The 18,882-nt window shown below is 55.1% G+C and overlaps 6 protein-coding genes across 6 annotated transcripts; 3 read left to right on the top strand and 3 right to left on the bottom strand.

The window, feature by feature from the left end:
• Positions 1-665: 665 nt before the first annotated feature.
• Positions 666-2,204, top strand: E0L32_006747 (uncharacterized protein; the record flags this gene model as incomplete). The annotated part of the gene is made up of 4 exons (XM_031141414.1): positions 666-843; positions 908-1,034; positions 1,093-1,526; positions 1,603-2,204. 4 exons carry the CDS (start codon positions 666-668, stop codon positions 2,202-2,204), a joined length of 1,341 nt encoding a protein of 446 aa, XP_030994578.1.
• A 4,935-nt stretch (positions 2,205-7,139) lies between these two features.
• Positions 7,140-8,258, bottom strand: E0L32_006746 (uncharacterized protein; the record flags this gene model as incomplete). Its single annotated transcript, XM_031141413.1, has 4 exons — positions 7,140-7,278; positions 7,371-7,629; positions 7,692-7,745; positions 7,874-8,258. 4 exons carry the CDS (start codon positions 8,256-8,258, stop codon positions 7,140-7,142), a joined length of 837 nt encoding a protein of 278 aa, XP_030994577.1.
• Positions 8,259-9,182: 924 nt separating this feature from the next.
• On the bottom strand, positions 9,183-11,385 carry E0L32_006745 (uncharacterized protein; the record flags this gene model as incomplete). Its single annotated transcript, XM_031141411.1, has 2 exons — positions 9,183-10,681; positions 11,298-11,385. The coding sequence occupies 2 exons, from the start codon at positions 11,383-11,385 to the stop codon at positions 9,183-9,185; spliced, it is 1,587 nt and encodes a 528-aa protein (XP_030994576.1).
• Positions 11,386-12,246: 861 nt separating this feature from the next.
• On the top strand, positions 12,247-12,743 carry E0L32_006744 (uncharacterized protein; the record flags this gene model as incomplete). The annotated part of the gene is made up of 2 exons (XM_031141410.1): positions 12,247-12,397; positions 12,577-12,743. 2 exons carry the CDS (start codon positions 12,247-12,249, stop codon positions 12,741-12,743), a joined length of 318 nt encoding a protein of 105 aa, XP_030994575.1.
• A 348-nt stretch (positions 12,744-13,091) lies between these two features.
• E0L32_006743 (uncharacterized protein) lies at positions 13,092-14,246 on the bottom strand (the record flags this gene model as incomplete). The annotated part of the gene is made up of 1 exon (XM_031141409.1): positions 13,092-14,246. One exon carries the CDS (start codon positions 14,244-14,246, stop codon positions 13,092-13,094), a length of 1,155 nt encoding a protein of 384 aa, XP_030994574.1.
• Positions 14,247-16,232: 1,986 nt separating this feature from the next.
• E0L32_006742 (uncharacterized protein) lies at positions 16,233-18,724 on the top strand (the record flags this gene model as incomplete). The annotated part of the gene is made up of 4 exons (XM_031141408.1): positions 16,233-17,042; positions 17,099-17,833; positions 17,893-18,004; positions 18,069-18,724. The coding sequence occupies 4 exons, from the start codon at positions 16,233-16,235 to the stop codon at positions 18,722-18,724; spliced, it is 2,313 nt and encodes a 770-aa protein (XP_030994573.1).
• Positions 18,725-18,882: the final 158 nt, after the last annotated feature.

The raw sequence follows: 18,882 nt of genomic DNA, 5'->3' as shown, positions 1-18,882 counted from the left end.
CACTCCGCATCCTCTCGTCCAGAGACAAGCTCGCCTTGGCGTCTCTTGGCGGCTGAGGAGAGTCCGGGGGGCTTGCCCCAGTCTCCCTGATGTGATGATAAGCGCGATCGCCAGAGATACAATTGTCAAGATCGAGTAGAGATAGCACAAGATGTGTGAAGATATAAGACTCCCGGTACTGAAGTGATGCTCTGGATTTAATACCCCTTGCTCTGGGTAGCCGCTGACGAATTCCTATTGACCGTCGCCAAACTCGGGACAGTGATTGTTTGTGTTGACTGATCTCGCTTCCAATACGCTTGGCCTTTGACATCGACTGGGCAAGCAATTCTGTGACATTGAGACACGATGGCGGAAATCTCACCTGTGACCGCGTTTCCGGAGTATGAAGTGAATCCTCAGGGTGGCGATCCCTTGACCCAGAACCTCAACACACCGTACGATAAGGCATGTTCTGCACACAGAGTCTCTCCTGCTAAGTCCGAGTGCATGGCCTACCGAGCCATCAGTAGCGTTCATCTTGCAAAGAAACAAAGCTGACCGGACTATCCAACAAACAGGGTGATCTCTGCTGGCTCCTAATATGCACGGTCCTTTGCTGGCAGATCACGCCGGCCATCGGCTTTTTGTATGGCGGCATGCACCGCAGGAAGTCGTCGTTGACCATGATCTTTCAATCGCTCTTCTGCGCCTGTGCTGTTGGGCTCCAGTTCTGGCTCTATGGCGCCACTCTCTACTTGTCACGGCCGACGAATCCCATCTGGGGCAATGGATCCCTGGTGGCTTTCCACAACCTTCTTGCGCAGCCGTCCATGGCAAACTCCGGTGTTCCTGACATTCTCTGTACGTCTCTAGACACCAATCATCTGCGGAAACCATCGTTATGCTAATCCTGTTCTCATTCCAGATGCGGCTTTCGGTTTCACGTTCGTAACAGCTACAGCTATGATTTTGGCGGGTGCGATGCTTGAAAGAGGGCGCTTGTGGCCAAGCATGCTGTTCCTTCTCTGCTGGACCACCTTTGTCTACTACCTGTCAGTTTTGGGAACTCTCTACACAATTTCCAAAGTCGAAACACTAACAGGTGCATAGCCTGGCTTACTGGGAGTGGAACCCGGAGGGTTGGCTCTACAAACTCGGGCTCTACGACTTCGCCGGCTCCGGCCCCGTGCACATCGCCAGTGGTTTCTCCGCTCTTGCCTGGTCCCTGATGCTCGGCAAGCGGACCCCAGACGGCGTCACGCCGATGAAGAAGGGCCTGCTGCACCCCAAGCCCCACGATCCGCTTCTGATGTGCCTCGGCACCATCCTGATCTGGTTCGGCTGGTTCGCCTTCAACGGCGGCAGCACGGCCAACCTCAGCCTCAGGTCCATCTACGTCGTCGTCAACACCAACTTTGCCGCCTGTGGTGGAGGTTTAACGTGGGCACTGCTGGACTACGCTTACACTAAGAAGTTCAGCCTGGTGGGCTTCTGCTCGGGCATCATCTCCGGTCTCGTCGGCATCACTCCCGCCGCTGGATTCAGTAAGTCTCGCCTTTCTCCCCCTATCAGACCCTCTCTCCATATACCCTCCCACTAACACACTTGTCTCCCCTAAAGTCATGGTCTACGTCGCCCCCCTCGTCGGCGTCCTCACCGCCACCGTCTGCTTCTACACCGTCAAGTACAAGCACCTCATCGGCGTCGACGACGGCCTCGACATCTTCGCCATCCACGGCGTCGGCGGCTACGTCGGCGACATCCTGACGGGCATCTTCGCGGCCAAGTTCGTGCCCGCGCTCGACGGCGTCTCGGGCGCCAGCTACGACGGCGGCTGGTGGGACCACCACTGGCGCCAGCTCGGCCTGCAGCTCGCCGGCGCCACGACCTGCGCCGCCTGGTCCTTCTTCGTCTCGTGCCTGCTGCTCTTTGTCATCGACCGCATCCCCGGGTGCCACATCCGCGTCAGCGAGGCCGAGGAGCTGCGCGGCCTGGACATGGCGTACCTCGAGGACGCGCCGTGGGAGGAGGGTGGTGATGACGGCGCGCGGCTGATTGTGCACGAGGGAGAGTCGATGGCCGGCGGCAGCGGGTCGCCTGCGGCTGTCTCGCGCACCTCTGGCATCCAGAAGGCCGACCGTGGGGAAGGGGGCGATGTTGAGATGGCTCATGTCAATGCTGGGAAAAGGTCGGAAGGGCAGGAAAAGCATGGGAAGGAGTAGGCAGTGTTCAGCGCATGGTTATTGGGTTTCTCGAGAGAAGCTAGGTGTTCCTTTGATAGATTAGATCCCTAGGTAATGACTACTGTAATAGATCAGATCCACTTTGCTCTGTGAGGCGTTCAATGTTAGACAACCTAGGAAGCTCCTGCAAGGCCAGAACTCTTTTCACGTCATACCTACTTACCAAAGTCAGGGAGTTTCCTGCTCTCACCCTAGGATAGAGGATCTTTCTGCATTCTCAGTGATGCTATACGAGCCTGGATCAATATGATAGTACCTGCCTTTGATCTGCACCTCAGGATTTGATGTGAAGGCTGTGAGAGTGTCCGGCCCTGTCCCTTGCTCAGTCGCAGGAGCGGTAGCACAGGACCCTCAAGCCATTTATCCTTAACATGTTCGCGTACTTCAGGCCTTCATTGCATGTTCCACTCTCACGCGAATTCTAGTGCCTTGAATTCCTGTGGCCAATCGTAGGTGAGCACAGTTCAGCATGGTAGTGACTAAGTGTTACTGACAGGTGGGTTCACGTCTCGGTGAGAGGCTGTGCTTGTCAATACGTGAAGCCGAGATGTACACAAGACGTGCTACAAAACATCGTCACCGTCGCCACCACCTCACAGTCCACCCCAATGTTGCCCAGGTGTCACTTTTGCGTCCACTTGCCAGCCAACACGTAAAGCTGAGGTGGTTGACATCACGAGTACACCCACCCGGCACAGTGGCAGCTTGCCCACCCCATCGGTCACCCCATACTACCTCGCCCTCCACCTCCTATGGTCTCGTTCACACTCTTGACCCGCCCTCTCCTACTGGTTCGGATAGCCGTGAAATAACATATATCCGAGCGTGGACCAGGTTGGAGAATCGGGTCCCTACTTCCTCAGAAAAAAAAACCATCAAGAGCAAGCCCTTTCTTTTACTCGACCCACCGCAAGACATGCAAATGCGCTGCTCTTATCGTTTATCGATTCCGGACGGCAACATGTTTCATCCAGGCATAACCTAGACATCATTATCGGAGCATCAGTAGCATCGTGGGCAACGAGATGTCCAAGCTACTGTGGCTCCTGTCGGCGACCCTTGGGCCGCCAGCCGACCTCCGACACAGAGAGCTTATGATCGCATTCTACGAAAGACCGACCGAAGAAAGTATCAATCGACACATTTTGTACCAGCGGGAACTCAACATCAGCCTAGCCAGCCGAATCATTCGGCTTTGGAAGAAAGAGGATGTCTCACGACTACTGGCTCTACTCGGAACTCGATTTCTCTACACCAGATGTGTTCGCGAATCACTTATTTAACCCGTTGTCAACGGCGATCACGCCGGAGGCTCAAAACGCCCCAAACAATCTTCACCAAGACCAATGGTTTATAACAATGACATCTTATCCGACATCAACGAATCAAGTAACCATGGATCCCGAATCACAGGCCTTGAGCCTACCATCATAAGATACCTACTACCATAAGCCGCGAGAATCGAGCCTACGACACCTCGCGCCCCATTCCTTCGGATCATCGACCCGAATTACTAACGTCAGAAGCCCTACTCACCTCGAAAGGAACACAAGGAGCCAGTGGGTGTGTCCAAGTAGATCGTGTCCGCAGAGCGACGATCTCGACACCTCTGAGCAGGAGGCTACGTAGAGTCGAAAGGTGGAACATATCGCGTCTTCATCGACATCATTGAGAAGGCTTGGCATTGGGTTTCAGCTGTACTTAAGGACTCTCGGGCCTGCGAGACGTGGCAGCAGCTCCCACCATATCACCCAATATTGCAAAGTCTCGGTCTCAGCCTGGTCCCGCTTCATTTCAATCTGCACTACGAAATCTCCAGTGGCACCTTCGTCCATTGCATGGCGATCTCCGCCCACGTGTAAGGTACCATCGGTACACCACAAACCTAGGACTCTCAACCCATTTGTCCTTGACAAGCTTGTGTACTTCGAATCCCTATTGGCCTTGCCACCCTGAGGCGAATCTAGTGTCTTTAATAGGGGGTGTAACATTTCGGCCAGTTTGCGTCTGCCAAATGCGCGAAGTCTTCGTCGATACCAAAGAGCGACTGTATCATCACCATCGCCACTACCTCACATTCCACCCCAACATGTAAAGTGAAGGTGGTCGGTTATTCGAGTACACAAGGCTATGCCACTCCCAACCATGTACTGTTGGTCAATCATTTAACAGCCCCCAACGACTTGTCCTTGGCGTGATACGTGCATGCGTTCATCATTAAAGAGGGGTAACTCCAATAGAATCATGTATCAAAGGTATGCTTCCTTCTCGTGCTGATCCTGCTGGCCAACAAGATCAAAGAACAGTTCGGTCAAGACCCCCAGCTGATGTTAATATGCACTCAACAAGACTGAATCCATGTATCTTGGTCACCAGGCTGCTCAAGAACCACAGTACGAAAGGGAACTGCTCATGGCTGAGCTCCATGTGACGTGGCAGCCAGGCGCCGAGAGGGATGTGTAGTTTTAGGGTTGCCCATTCGCCAAATGTAACCGCCTGCTCGCGCGTTGTGCCACCTCATCGTCCACCCCGTGCCGCCCCAACCTCCACCCCGTCCACATTCCCAACCCTTTCCATATGATCAGTGGCCTTACCTCCCGAGGACGTATAAAATCACTTGTACCCACGCAACTGCCATTCTGGAAAATTATATTTCTTCTTTGTTTCAAGGGTTAGCTGTCAAGAGAATACCATTCCGTTTCCTCGAGCCAACACAAGACATCCAATTGCACAACCTTTACCAGTTCCTGACCCCCCCCCCGCAAATGACTTCGTCTGAGCCTCACCTAAGCATCGGTAGCATCACATCATGGATAACAACAGCAACGCGATGCCCGGGGCACAGGGGGTGGTACCTGGAGGCGGCCTTTGGGTCGCCTCCTGGACATGCTGCCAGTGTGTGAATGGATCACACAATACAGATCAACAACAACATCAACTGACACGAATTTTACCCAATTGGACAGAGCATTGGATCAAGTGTAATCGTCCCAGCCTATTTCCAAGCCACAGTCGACTGAAGCATCCGGCCTTCAAGAATTTGAATCTGCAAGAGCGAAAACTAGAATGTCTCCCCAGGACTACTGGCACTACTCAGAACTCAACTTCTCGACACCAGATGTGTTAGCGAATCACCTATTCGACCCATTCCCAATAGGGACTAATCCGCAGGCGCAAAACGAGTCGAACAATCCTCACCAAGACGAATTGTCCGTATTGATAACACCTTCCCTTATGTCAACGAACCAAGTGGCCATGGGTCCCGAGCCACAGGGCCGTGGCCTTCCATCGCACAATATACACAACGACAATCATGAATACCGAGGCTACGAACTCTCGGTCACCATTCCCTCGGGGCTTGGACCCGAATTACAACAGCCAGAAGCCGTACCACAGCTTGCGAACGACATGGCTGGCGAGGGTGGCCAGTCAAGGTTAGATGATCTCACCCCAAGATTACTTTTAAGCACTGCAGGTGTCCCTGGCTGACCATTCATAGGACTACCCATCCTGCTCGTCATAGATGCCCAGAATGCAGGAAGACATATCGGCGCCCCGATGTGCTCAAGCGCCACCAAAAGGAGAGCCACAGTCAACAGATTGAGGAGTTTCTCTGCCAGAATGCCCAGTGCGATAGGTCCCGGAACGGGAATGGGTTCTCTCGGTTCGAGAGATTAAAGCGGCATATGAAATCATGTAATAAAGCTCCCAGACGCCACGTTTCAAGCAACGATGATCTCGATTTACTGGCCGGTAGCGAAACGTCACCCAAACTCACAACTGTTGGAAGCGCAAGGGACAGAGATCAACCAGGGGAACAGCCTGAAGATTTGCAGGCCATACCGCGTGCTGGGGATGACCTACTGCAGGCTTTAAAGATACGCTTTGGGGAGGAACAGGAGAAACAGAGGGTCAGGGAGCAAGAATGTCTCAAAGGTCGGGAATATCTTGGAAAGTTGTCGTCCTTGATCGAGGACATGGACCAGAGAAGTAACATATGAGGCTTTGATTTTTGTTGATTTATGATTTCATGATCTATTTTCTATTTCAGAGGCTGTATCTTTTGATTGACATACTCGGCATGGTCTTTGGAAATTATGACTTTCAGAAGTTGAGTTGTTGTTCTCAATTATTTAATCCAGTTCAATGTTTAAGAAACGAAGCACATCAATATATCACCCGGCAGCTTGTGTATGGCACCTTAAGTGGAGAACAGACTTTGCGAAATATCTATGAAAATTCAGTTTCGGCAGTTTGCGAATACATATGGCTTTCTTCGGGATCGGTTGATCACGGTGTACGCCTTGCAGCCATGATCAATGATGTTGATGAAGACTGTTAATTGTGGAGACTCCGTAGCCCCCCTTGACTTCCCCGTGCTAGGCCTTTGGCAAGTGGAAGTCGATCTGGGGGGAAATCGCTGACTGTTCGCCATTAATTGTGCCGCTTTGGCACCTAACGTTTGGGCGGCCGTATTCGACCAGTCCACTGCTGGGTGATGTCAAACCAGAGACAAGGTATGGCAAGTCGCTCAAGGATGACCTTCGAACACGCGTGCTGCCGTGCAAGCCGAGAGCCACAAGTCAAACCAGTCTCTCCCCGGAACCTCATGCCTTCACACACATCACGACCATGCACTGCAAACGCCAGAGCCACAACGAGTATTAGGAGAATGGTATTTTGGTAATTCGATTTTTCTTTCCCTTTCCATGCATGCAAGTTCATCTTGATTGGTTGATGTTTGGTTTTGAGGTGCCCTCATCTTGTTTTAACGGCACACAATGACACACAAAGCCATTCCCCAGCCCGGCCATCCGTCGCAAATGAATTGATTGATTGTCCTGAACCACCACGCCAATCTAAGTGTGAAAAACGCACAAAAAAAGACGAGAAAAAGGTTGACAGCGGCCACGCTTAGTAGCCGAGAGACTCGAGAGCCTTTGCCGTCTTCTGGTCGACCTTGGCGTTCTTCTTGGCCTCGGACAGTTGTCGCGCGGCCAGCTTCTTGCGCTCGTAGTAGGCAGCACCCTTCGCTTTTCTCCGCTCCTCCAGCCTATTGTACATGTTAGCGAATCCATTGAGTGACGAGATGGCACAACCAGAATCATCAGAGTCGCAGGCGCCCCAAAGGTATCCAATACGTACCTGGCAACAACATCCTGGTACTTCCAGCCAACCTCGTGGCTGAGACGGCCAACGGTGCAGTACTTGCGGCCGGGCTGCAGTCTCAGGACACGGAGGGCCTGAGGGACGACCATCTTCTTGGCCTTGTCGTAGGGAGGGGGGACACCCTCGAAGACCTTGAGGCGCTCAAGGGCGGCGGCACCACGGGCGGTCTTGTGGGGGATCATGCCACGGACGGTCTTGTAGAAGATACGAGAGGGAGCGCGGAAGTGGAAGGGACCTATCGTGACAATGTTAGACTCGAATCGACACGAGGATCGGAGCGCAGAAAGCTGAACATACCGCCGCGAGTGGGGTTGTAGCGGGTGATCTTGCGGAGGTACGCGTGGTACTTGACTGTATTCGAAGTCAGCGGACATATTTCTCCAAACACGAAAACGGCCTCGCTCCGAATCATGACAGCGATCGTGAAAATTCTGATTGTCGTTCGATTGCAGAGCGAGGGCAGGGTCGGGTCGACGTACGCTTAGCGCGGAAGAACTCTCCGGAGATGTTGAGGGCCTCGCAGCGGACAACAACGATCTTCTGGCCGTTGAGGAGCTGCTTGGCGACGATGCTGGCAAGACGGCCAAGGAGGTGACCCTTGGCGTCGATGACAACCTGTGTGAAAGATGGAAGGTTAGCCCCAGTCCCAATTCCATTGTTGTCGTGCATGCTCGAATCCCAAAACAATGTCGACATTGAATCCCCAATTGCTTCCCTGTCCGACGTCGCCGACACCCCGTAGACCATCGTTCCCAGCTCTTGACCAAGTAGACTCTCGATTCCCAGTTCTGATCGACCCGAAAAACACGATGCATCGGAGGGGGGACTGAGGGTGGTACTCACAACCGGCTCGAAGGAAGACATCTTAACCTATCGTCTCCGCGGGGGACTCGAGAGAGGGGAACGAAGGAAAAAGAAGTAGAGAGTGTAGGAGCTCAGCAGACAAACTTCGGTCACGATGCGACGAAGTCTGTAAGGTCCTAAGCTGCCGGTCTGTCCTCCTGTGTGGGCGTTGGGGTTAGTATGAAGGTATCGCGAATCTTGAAGATTGGCGAAAATTATTATCGAAAGCGCAAAACAAGAACTGGCTGGTGTGCAGTGGCCGCGCTGGAACCCACTAGGGCTCTTTCGGGAGATAGCGGCCTGGAGAAGCGAACAGAATTTCGGTGGTGCCTCAGGCGACTTAGGGCTCGACAAACCTACTAAGTGTGAAGGTCATGTGATACTCCGGTTTCTCTCTTAGCGCAGCCCTCGGATTTGATAAGCCGTATCGCCCACTGCCAATCCTTATCTTTGGAACCGTGACGACCACCTGCGCGCTAACTCAAATTCAGGTGACGGACCATCGGTCCCTAGCAACCACCGATCAGCAGCGAAAAAGCACACTGAACATCGAGATGCAGTCAGTTGGGAGGTAGTCCCACCAGGCGCCACAGCCAGCATCCGCATGCATCATCGTGAAGATCAAATTGCTAGCCGGAGAGCTGATTTGGAAGTTGTTCGAGTAGAGCTGTGAGTATTTCCAAAACCAAAGAGGCAATGAATATCAAGAAACCCTGTATGTGTCCTCCAAAACGTGCCATCCAAGACATGCGCCCGCATCTTTCTTCTCTCAAACACTCCTTCTCGAATGATCTCAAGACCTGGTTCAGTATCCGTGTAGCCAGAGACATAAGGTAGATATCATATCATTGATGCCAACCTCCTTCTTTCTGATGTAGGGTATCAGTCTACTTTATATGATGCCAGCGCTCTTTTTGCAATGTGCCACACTCCTCTCATGTGAAACTAATCCCTCGCGTCGCCCTTGACCTCGTCTAGTCCCGACAAGACACCCTGGACCTGCTTCACCAGCTCCTTTCTCCGCGTGCGAGCCTCGTCCAGGCCCATGGTGTCGACCTCGTCCAGCTTCAGCAGCACCTGTTGCATGATGGTCTCCGACAGCTTCCGGTGCTCCTCCACCAGCTTCTTGGCGTCCTTGGGCGGGTGAGCGGTATATGAGACGCACAGCGGCAACAGTTTCGTGGTGAAGTGAGAGCTGATGCTGTTCAGCTTATCCAGGGGACCTCCAGGAGCAGCTGCCGCGGCGCTGGCGCCCGAGACACCGGATCCGGGCGAGTCGTACCTGCTCGAGGATCCGCCTCTCCGGTCATCGCGACCACGGCCGGGCACGTCCAGGCCAGTAGTGGAGCTGCCAGGACTGGTCGGACTAGTAGGGCTCTTGTTGCCCTCGCCCCTGTTCTTCTTCTTCTTGCTCGACTTCTTCTTGCGTGATTTCCTGCGTGCCTCATCGTCGTCCTCACCACCCACTACCACGATCTCTTCACTAGAATCACCACCCCTCGACAGTCTCTTGTACGACCCTGCGTCGTCAGGCCTGCCGATCTTGACGAGCAGCTCGCTGTTGTTCTTGACATTGTAGTTGCAGATAGGTACCACGCCTTTGTCGTCTCGTTCCAGCTCCTTGCCTTTGTAATACAGTCTTACTTGGTCAAGTTCCGCGTCGGACAACTTCAAGAGCATCTGGACGCGCTCCCGGACGTCTCCAATCTTGAGCTTTCCATCGCCAATTGCATAGGCAGGGAAGTGCTCGGGGTACGTGACGCCTTCATGCTTGAACAGGATGATGTCGTCGTCTTCGATCTCCAGACCCGAATTTGACGCGGAGGGCTGTTGGAAGTGGTAATTGCTTTGTCGGGGGTCGTATTGGTAGGCGTTTTGCGAGTTGACGCCCTGGTTCTGCAACTCCTCAGACGTGATGTATTCGTAGTCCTGGTCTGTGACGTGCGGGGTGCCCTCATAGCCCAGGCCGGAGTTGTAGGTGTTGAGCGAGGGACGGCCATGCCCAGAGGACCATCCGTAGCGGCTCATCCTCTTTCTTTCGAACGACTTGACCCTCTTGAGTTTCTTGTTCTTACCCGCAGGCTTGGCTCGGGCAGCAACGGTCGGAAGCGCTCCTAAGAGAACAACGGCGGCGAGAGTGCTATAGATGGCGTTGTGGGAAAGCCCAGTCGCGGAGTGGAGATACTGGACGGGACCCTCGAGAGTAGAGGAGAGGTAATCGACGGTGGTATCGAGATACGGCTGCAGCGCGGGCGGGATCTTGAGCAGAGAGGTGACGTTGGCAAGACTAGCGAACGAGGCACCAGGGGATGCCAGACTCCCTGATCCGGAAGCCACCTTGAACGGGCGGTGTGGCCGTCCTTTTGCAGGACACCCACGGAGTCTGATGCTGGATTTCTTTCCTTGGGCCTCGAATGGAAACGGAGGGATGGCCTCGGGCTGCGCTGCGCCGCTGTATCAGACGTGTTCTTTGCGGAGAGGACGGGCAACGGCTGCGATTGGCAGTCGTTGGGTGGCCGTGTGGTTCGAGGCGGAGGGGAAGACTGTGACGATATGGGACGAATGAGGGGACAAAGCAACGGATGTCGTTGGGACGGGACCCCGTTTCGGATTGGATAGTTGGGCTAAACGCGGGATGGCCTTTTATTCTCTCTCGCTTTCTCTGTGGAAAATGATGCCCGAAAAGGGAATGAGGTGATGATTTGACGACGATCACCGCCTGGGAATTTTCAACCCTGGCGTTCCAGCCAGGTGGCGTCAGCCCAGCCGGATTGCTTGGTGAAGGCTTACAGCGGCTAGCTTGTTTCAAGGGTCCCTTTAGCGGCCAACAAAGGTTCAGCGAGTCCAAATCCGCAATCAGTCAGTTTATTAAGCGCTCGCTCTTTGAGATCCAGGAGTCACACTTCAAAGTAGGTAACAATCCAGGTTCAGACTGGCCAGAAAAGAAGACTGCAGCGAGCCTTTTCACCGGGAAAGGGGGAGAGGTCAGGCGTTTGCAAAAGGCCAGGTTTCTCTGACCATTTTACGTACAAGAAGCCCAAGATCTCCACCGTGTAATACCTCTTGTGCCTACCATTTCACCCAGAATCTGATGCCGAGCCTTGGCGCCTGTGGCCAGTGGACCGTATGGCAGGTGACGGCTGGACATGATAGTTGTTGGACGTCTTGGACTTGATGATGGTTTATGTAACAGAGTCCTGGAAGGCGGATCTTGTTGACAGTCGGGTCGGACCAGACAAGACGTCCCAAAGCGGGGATGACTCAAGCACGTACCCGTGCTGTCTGGTGCACATCTGGGATCTATTCTCAGAATACCGCACGGGGAGCTCAAAGTCGATGGATACCGACTTCGGTCATGCCGCCAGCCATGCAGTTTCGACGCAGGTATCTACTTTGAACATTGGATTTCCATTTTGAGGATGTCTTCAAGCTCAGCCGCAGAATCCCTATCCCAGCTCCACAGAATTTAATGTTTATCTTGAGTCCCTGACGTAGGTAGTGGCTGTGTGGCAGCTCGCATCGATTTACCGACGGTCCAGTAGCTGAGAACATCTATATATATATATGGTGCCGTCGATGTCGCTCGACCATGATGGAAATCAAGATTTTGTAATCATTAAGACAACTTTTTCAAGTTACAAACGCTTTTCGCCCTCAATCAATCCGCCCATTCCCCCGTTGGTTGTGCCGACTTCATCTGAGCATTGACCGATTATTGAACAGCACCCGAGCTTAGTCGCATTTAGTCACCTCCAGTGCCTGACAAATACTGAACCGCGCTAAAAGGTTCTCCGGACGGGACACCCCAAGCAGGCTAGCCGTGATTTCATCATCGCAGAGATTAGAGATCGCGCATATTTCGCCCGGCCGCGGCACATTTGCATCCATCCATACTTATATCAAACCCGCCAGTCCAGCTTTTCCCTCTCACAATCCCCTCTGCGGACCTGAAATCCAGTACCAAATGTCATTCCTCCGCCGATTCTTCTCATCCACACCGCAGATCAGCATGGAAGCCGCAAAGACTCGCGCCCAGCAGCTCATCGACGAGAATGCCGTCATGGTCTTCTCCAAGTCGTACTGCCCCTACTGCCGCAACACGAAGAACATCCTCAAGAAGCTGAATGCCAACTTTGGTCTGCTCGAGCTCGACCAGGATGGTGAGTTTTCTTCCTCCCCTGTGCGATGGCATCGTCAATTCTGAATACTCCTTTCCTGCGCCTTTCAGCGCGGCGCACTTGCGCCGTGCGCAAAAGGGCTATGACGCAATGGGAAGCGAAAGTAGCATGGCAAATCTAGCAAGAGATAGAGTGCTGACAAGACATGACCCGCTCAACAGACAACGGCAGCGCCATCCAGGATGCTCTGCAAGAGATGACCGGCCAGCGAACCGTACCCAACATCTTCATCGGCAAGAAGCACATCGGTGGCAACTCAGACCTCGAGGCCAAGAAGGGCAAGGAGCTCGAGGAGCTGCTGCGCTCGGTCGGCGCCATCGCCGCTTAAAACAGTCCTTTCTTGATTTTGATTGTTGGCGACTACAAAAGACATGTATAGATAGAATCGCTGGCCGCGATTCGCGGTGGTTTCGCTGTTGTTTAGGTGCGGAGTGATACCGAGTGGATGAACCGTTGTCGAGACGAGTGTATGCCTAGAGAAGAGAGCAATAAAGGAATACGACTGCTAGATGGAACAAGCTCAATCAACACGAAGCGCGGCATTATGCGCTTCGTAAAGTTTTGATTCACCGAGGCTCTAATGCCTTCCCTAATATACACGACCAGAGCTGTGATTTCACACCGCAAGTTTTTGCTTTGTACATGTATTGCCTCTCGCAACCCTTTCTCCAAGAAACTACACAACCTGCGCGGCCACCGTGCCGACAGGGCGCTCGACAAACTCCATGATGCCGTCGCAGATGCTCGTCCGCGCCGGCTCGCTCGCCACCTTCTTGCCGGCCAGGTAGTTCAGCCACAGGCCGCGCGAGAGCCGCTCGTCCCGGACCGTGCCCAGCAGCTGCCGGCCGAAGCTCCGGCCGTCGTCGTACACGACGCCGAGGCTGCCGTCGCCGCCGCGCACCATCATGAGCTCCTGCTTCTTGGGGGCCTTGCCGCGATTGAAGATGTGGCGGAACTCGCGGACCGACTCGCCGAACTCGCGCGCCGGGTCCTGCGGTAAGGGAAGGGCGAGCTTGTCGCCGCGGGCCTGGATGGCGCGCACGAAGCCGTCGCGCAGGTGGTGGAAGTCGGTGTCGCGGACGGGGACGACGCGGAACAGGGAGCGCGCGGGGACGCCGTCCTTCAGCAGCTCCTCCCAGAGGTCCTCGCCGGCGGCCGGGTCGAGCAGCATCTTGCGCAGGTCGTCGCGCTCGCCGGGGACCAGGGTCGTGGCGATGGGGTTGATCTTCTTGACGAGGCGGGACTGCAGGGCCGCGATGTCGGCCGTCGCGATGTAGTAGCCCACGACGTAGACCTGGATGCCCAGGATGGTGACGGTGCGGGTGCCCACGCCCACGAGCGTGTACTCTGTCCTCTGGGCGCCGGGCGCCGGGACGAGGCTCGTCGGAGCCGACGGCTCCGACGTCGACGTGGGCTCCAGGTGCGACGGCAGTTCGATGGTCCGGGGGAACTGGGGCACCGTGCTGTTCCCCGTGGGGACGAGCTCCTGGCCGTCTTCGTCGTGGATCACGACCTTCCGCTTGGCGTCCGTGCCGGCAACGAGCGGGTCACTGGGCGGCAGGGCCGTGTCGAGCTTGGTCGGGTTGTCCAGCGCCTCCTTGAGCTTCCATGCCGTGTAGGCGAACGATATGACGCCGGCGACGGCGCCGGCGACCAGGAAGTTCCTCCTCGTCCGGTCGTACTCTTCCCTCTCCTGCGCCAGCCGCCTCACGTTCAGCCCGTCGAGGGAGCGGCCCGAGGAGGACTTGCGGCTGAGGAAGGCCCTGCGGGAGACGGGGCCGGCCTGTCTGGTGTGCCGGGCCAGGGCCCGAACAGCTGGTTGGCGGTACATCGGAGCGAAACGGACGGCTGGCCGGATTGGTGGCCGCGGAAAGAACAAGACGTCGGGGTATCAATGGGCTGGAAAACTTTTGAAACTTTTGGGAGGCGCTTTATTGTCCACCAGTCAATTGATCGTGAGCGGCGCCTGGCAAAAGGTTCCAGCACTTGCGGTGGTCAGATTTGCAAGAGCAGAGAGGCATCTGACCACTGACGATTGGGGATGGTGATCTCGGATTGGACTCCCACAGTGGGGTGCGGTAAGTGCGCTAGGGGCCAGTTGGGGCCCAGAAACAGCGGGTAGCGCCCTGTCCTTCTCGTGGCCATCACATGATTCACGTCATCGGCAGGGCCTGATGTCACGGCCAGGTTGCTCCCAGTCTCAAGCTGCTTCACTGGTTACTCCCTAGGTAACTGTGTTCATGTCCCAAGCGAACCACATGGTTGGAAGCATGCGCTACTGAAGCGTGATTCGCAATAACTTCAACTTTCGAAGGCTTGAATTCTAGATGCTCGTAGCCCACAAACGACATCGAGGATCTACCTACTCCCATTCGGGTAGCAAGGTGCCCATTTGTAAGTATCTCTTACCCACGGGTATCATGGATGCTGTACAAGTAGTAGGTATGCCCCACAGCAACAAGCCGTGCGTCCGAAAAAAAGCCCACCATTAGGCATTTTGATGATACAGCCAGCTCAGGATTGTTGGGCACCGAAAGATCGTCGTCATAGACTCGGGCGGGGTCTGGTTCGTATCAAAAAACAAAGGATGTTGTGGCATACCCTTCGCCTTGACGAGGGAGTTCCAAGCCTTAGATACTTCACCTAGCTTCACTTTGCTTGATGTAAATCGACAGCTTCGCAATGGATGTTTTGGTTTCCGTGTGAGGACGGGCAAACGAGTTGTTGTGGTTTGGTTGCACGGTCCCAGCAACACCCTCAGCAGCACAGGGCGCTAATAAACGCAAAGACGGTGCACTGGGCGGGATGCATGTGAGATCAGTACAAGTAGAAGAGCTGTCCCACTGAAATTGATCCATGGATGATCACACTGTTTGGGAGGGGCGGCGGTTCCCTAATGCTAACTCCAGTAGTTCCAGGGCACTCACGAGGCTGAAAATAGCGCGCCAGCGTAGCGCATGCATTGCGCACGAGCACGAGGGATGAGGGATGAGGGATGGATGGGTGACGAGATGGCTGATTTGTACGAAGCAACTGGGCTGCTGCAGTAGGGGGGTGTGATGGCGAATCCAACGTGACGGCGATCCAACAATAGCCCTGAAGTCCTCCCTCTGTAGCAGGAGCTACCAGCTTCAGGGATCCATCCATCCCCCACCCGACGATGCCCCTTTGCTCCATTTCCAAGCATCGCCTAGCCTGGGCGGCAGCTTGGCTTGGCTCTAACATTAGTACAAGTAAACTGGGCTGCTGTTGCCGTGCTGCCCGCCTCGAACTGCTATTTCTCCACTGGTTTCGCAACCTTTTGCTGGTGTCAACTGCCTGGACAATAGGTACATGTGTCAGACGCCCAAAGCCTGGACCTGGCCTTTTCCCTTGTAATTCCCCTCCCCTTCATGCTTGCTTGCTGGTGACAAAGCGAAAACAAATCAAAACCCAAATCGCAGACGAACGACAACAGCCAACAGCCAGGCCTCTTGCCACTGGCTGCCTTACTCACCTGGCAACTGACCTTCTCTTTGTTTTCACGGCGCTCCATCCTCCTCCTCACAGTCCCTTGCAGCGGTCACCTGCCCAGGCTGCCCATCACCGACGGCGACGACATCGATTTGGGCCGCCCCAGGATTCACCCTGTAGCTCGTTGCTTATCTCGAAACCCCTCCGCCGTACATCGTGAATCAGACCCCGACCGACCACGCTGCATTTGCGGAGGTCTCCTCTTCTCTACACACTCCCCGGGCCTCCAGGCTCTTGGTCAAGCTTCGGACCTCGCCAGCATTCGTGACTTCCTCGGTCGCTGCCAAAGTTTACCCGCGCAAACATGTCGCACCCCGGTGCTGACGGCCAGGCTCCTGGCTCGGATCCCCGACCCCAGGCCCCGTCGCTCGATGTCATCGCTACCCAATCCTCCCTCCCCATACCTCTGCCGAGCGAACAGTCCCAACAAGACTCACGATCCTCTTCCTCCACCAGCTCGCCCGCCCCTAATGACAACGAAGAATCCGACTTCTACCTAGCAAACAACGACTCGCAGTCATCCCTTGGCGTCCCGAACCTGCAGGACATGCAGGTCAACGATGATGAATGCCTTCCTCCTGTCAACCGCCTCCCCAATGAGATCTTGATCTCCATATTCGCCAAGCTCAACTCGTCGGCTGACCAGCTGCACTGCATGCTCACCTGCAAGAGATGGGCCAGGAATACCGTCGACTTGCTGTGGCATCGCCCAGCTTGCTCCAACTGGACAAAGCACCAGTCGATATGTCAGACCCTTGGCCTGGACGCACCCTACTTTGCCTACCGCGAATTCATCAAGCGCCTCAACTTGGCCTCTATCGCCGACAAGATCAACGACGGCAGCGTCATGCCCCTCGCCGTCTGCACGAGGGTCGAGAGATTGACGTTGACGAACTGCAAGGGCCTGACGGACAGCGGCCTTATTGCCCTCGTCAACAACGGCAGCCATCTACTCGCGCTCGACATCTCTGGAGACGATCAGATTACCGAGGCCGCCATCTTCGCCATCGCCGAGAACTGCCAGCGTCTGCAGGGACTGAACATCTCGAGCTGTGTCAGGATTTCCAATGAGGGTATGATCAAGCTTGCAAAGAGCTGCAGGTTTATCAAGCGCGTGAGTCTCCACACCTCCCATGCATGACATCCTTCTCCAGCCATACTGACCTCAAGCCGATCCAGCTCAAATTGAACGACTGCGGTCAAATAACGGACGAGGCCATCCTTGCCTTCGCTCAGCACTGCCCCAACATCCTCGAAATCGACCTTCATCAGTGCCGTCTTGTCGGCAACCAACCTGTCACCAACCTTCTAACCCAAGGACAATCCCTGCGAGAGCTGCGGCTGGCCAGCTGCGAGCTCATTGACGATAACGCATTCCTCTCATTACCTGCTGGAAAGACATACGAGCACCTCCGGATCCTCGATTTGACATCTTGTGTGCGACTCACCGACCGAGCCGTCGAGAAGATCATCGATGCCGCCCCTCGACTACGTAACCTCGTCCTGGCCAAGTGCCGAAACATCACAGATGCTGCAGTCTACTCTATCGCCGGCCTGGGCAAGAACCTGCACTACGTACATCTGGGCCACTGTGGCCAGATCACAGACGATGCGGTCAAGAAGTTGATAGCCTCCTGCAATAGGATCCGGTACATCGACCTTGGATGCTGTATCCATCTAACGGACGACTCGGTCACGAGGCTAGCAACCCTACCGAAGCTAAAGCGCATCGGCCTAGTCAAGTGCAGTAGCATCACCGACGAGAGCGTGCTTGCCCTGGCCAGGGCCAACACCCGGCATCGTCCTAGGAGGGATGCCGACGGCAACGCGATCGAGAACCAGTACTACAGCCACACTAGCCTCGAGCGGGTCCATCTGAGTTATTGTACCAACCTGACGCTTAAGGTGAGTCGATCTGTTCGTTATCAGCACCGCCCGGGCAACTTGTGCTAACAGTATCCCAGAGCATCGTCAAGTTGCTTAACGCGTGCACCCGCCTTACCCACTTGTCATTGACTGGTGTCCAAGCTTTCTTGCGTGACGACCTGAACCAATTCTGCCGTGACGCTCCTCCAGGTAAGTCACATCTCCGAGTTTCCTTTGAGAGCAAGGAGACCAGACAGACTGACACCACCTTCAGAGTTTACCCCGCACCAGCGAGATGTTTTCTGCGTCTTCTCTGGCCAAGGCGTGGCAGGTCTCCGGCGGTACCTAAATAACGAGCAGAATTTTGCAGACCCGCACGACCGCAGCAGCATCTTTGGCCACAGGAGACCCCAGGGTGGCCTGGACATGCCCAATGGTCTCACGGGGAATGCCAATGGGGGATTCGACGACCAGGAGCCGGACACGATTGATGACGAGGATGGCATGGATGACAATAGCGAGATGGTCATCGATGTACCACCGCCACCGCAGGGAGGTAACCACGTTGCCCACAACATGGCCGGAGGTCTGCATGTAGTACCACCCCCGCCGCCACCTGCCCCGCCGCAAGCCTTCCCCAGCGTCTACGGCGGTCAGCCCAACGGCGGACCGGTAGCGCAGGGCGTCCACTTCTCGAACGACCCGCAAATGTTTTCACAGTTCATCCCCGTCGCCCCTGCGAGCCCGGTCTCGGAAGACGACGGCAACGAGGATGCCATGGATGTCACGCCTGGACCAGGATCAGCAGGCCCATCGCCAGCGGCGGGAGCCAGTACGGCACCAGTGCGCGGCAACACGCAGCAGCAGCACGAGGCGGGACCTAGTGCGACGGGGGCGAGCACGGCGTCGATGCAGGGGGGTTCGAGCTAGGGCTAGCTTTGATGGGTTGGTTGGACGTCCCACTTGTGACGGGGTGTTGGTCCAGCGGCTTTCCCCTTTTTTTGGAATTTCTTTTAGGGGGTTCGGAAACTTGAACCCAACAGGCAAGCAAGGGAAAGCAAAGCAAGGCAGGCAGGCACATAAAGGAG

The sequence above is a fragment of the Thyridium curvatum genome, assembly GCF_004353045.1.
Source record: "Thyridium curvatum strain D216 chromosome Unknown NODE_39_length_367864_cov_79.813791, whole genome shotgun sequence".
NCBI classification, from domain to species: Eukaryota; Fungi; Ascomycota; class Sordariomycetes; order Thyridiales; family Thyridiaceae; genus Thyridium; species Thyridium curvatum.
This window is presented reverse-complemented; position numbering and strand designations above follow the sequence as displayed.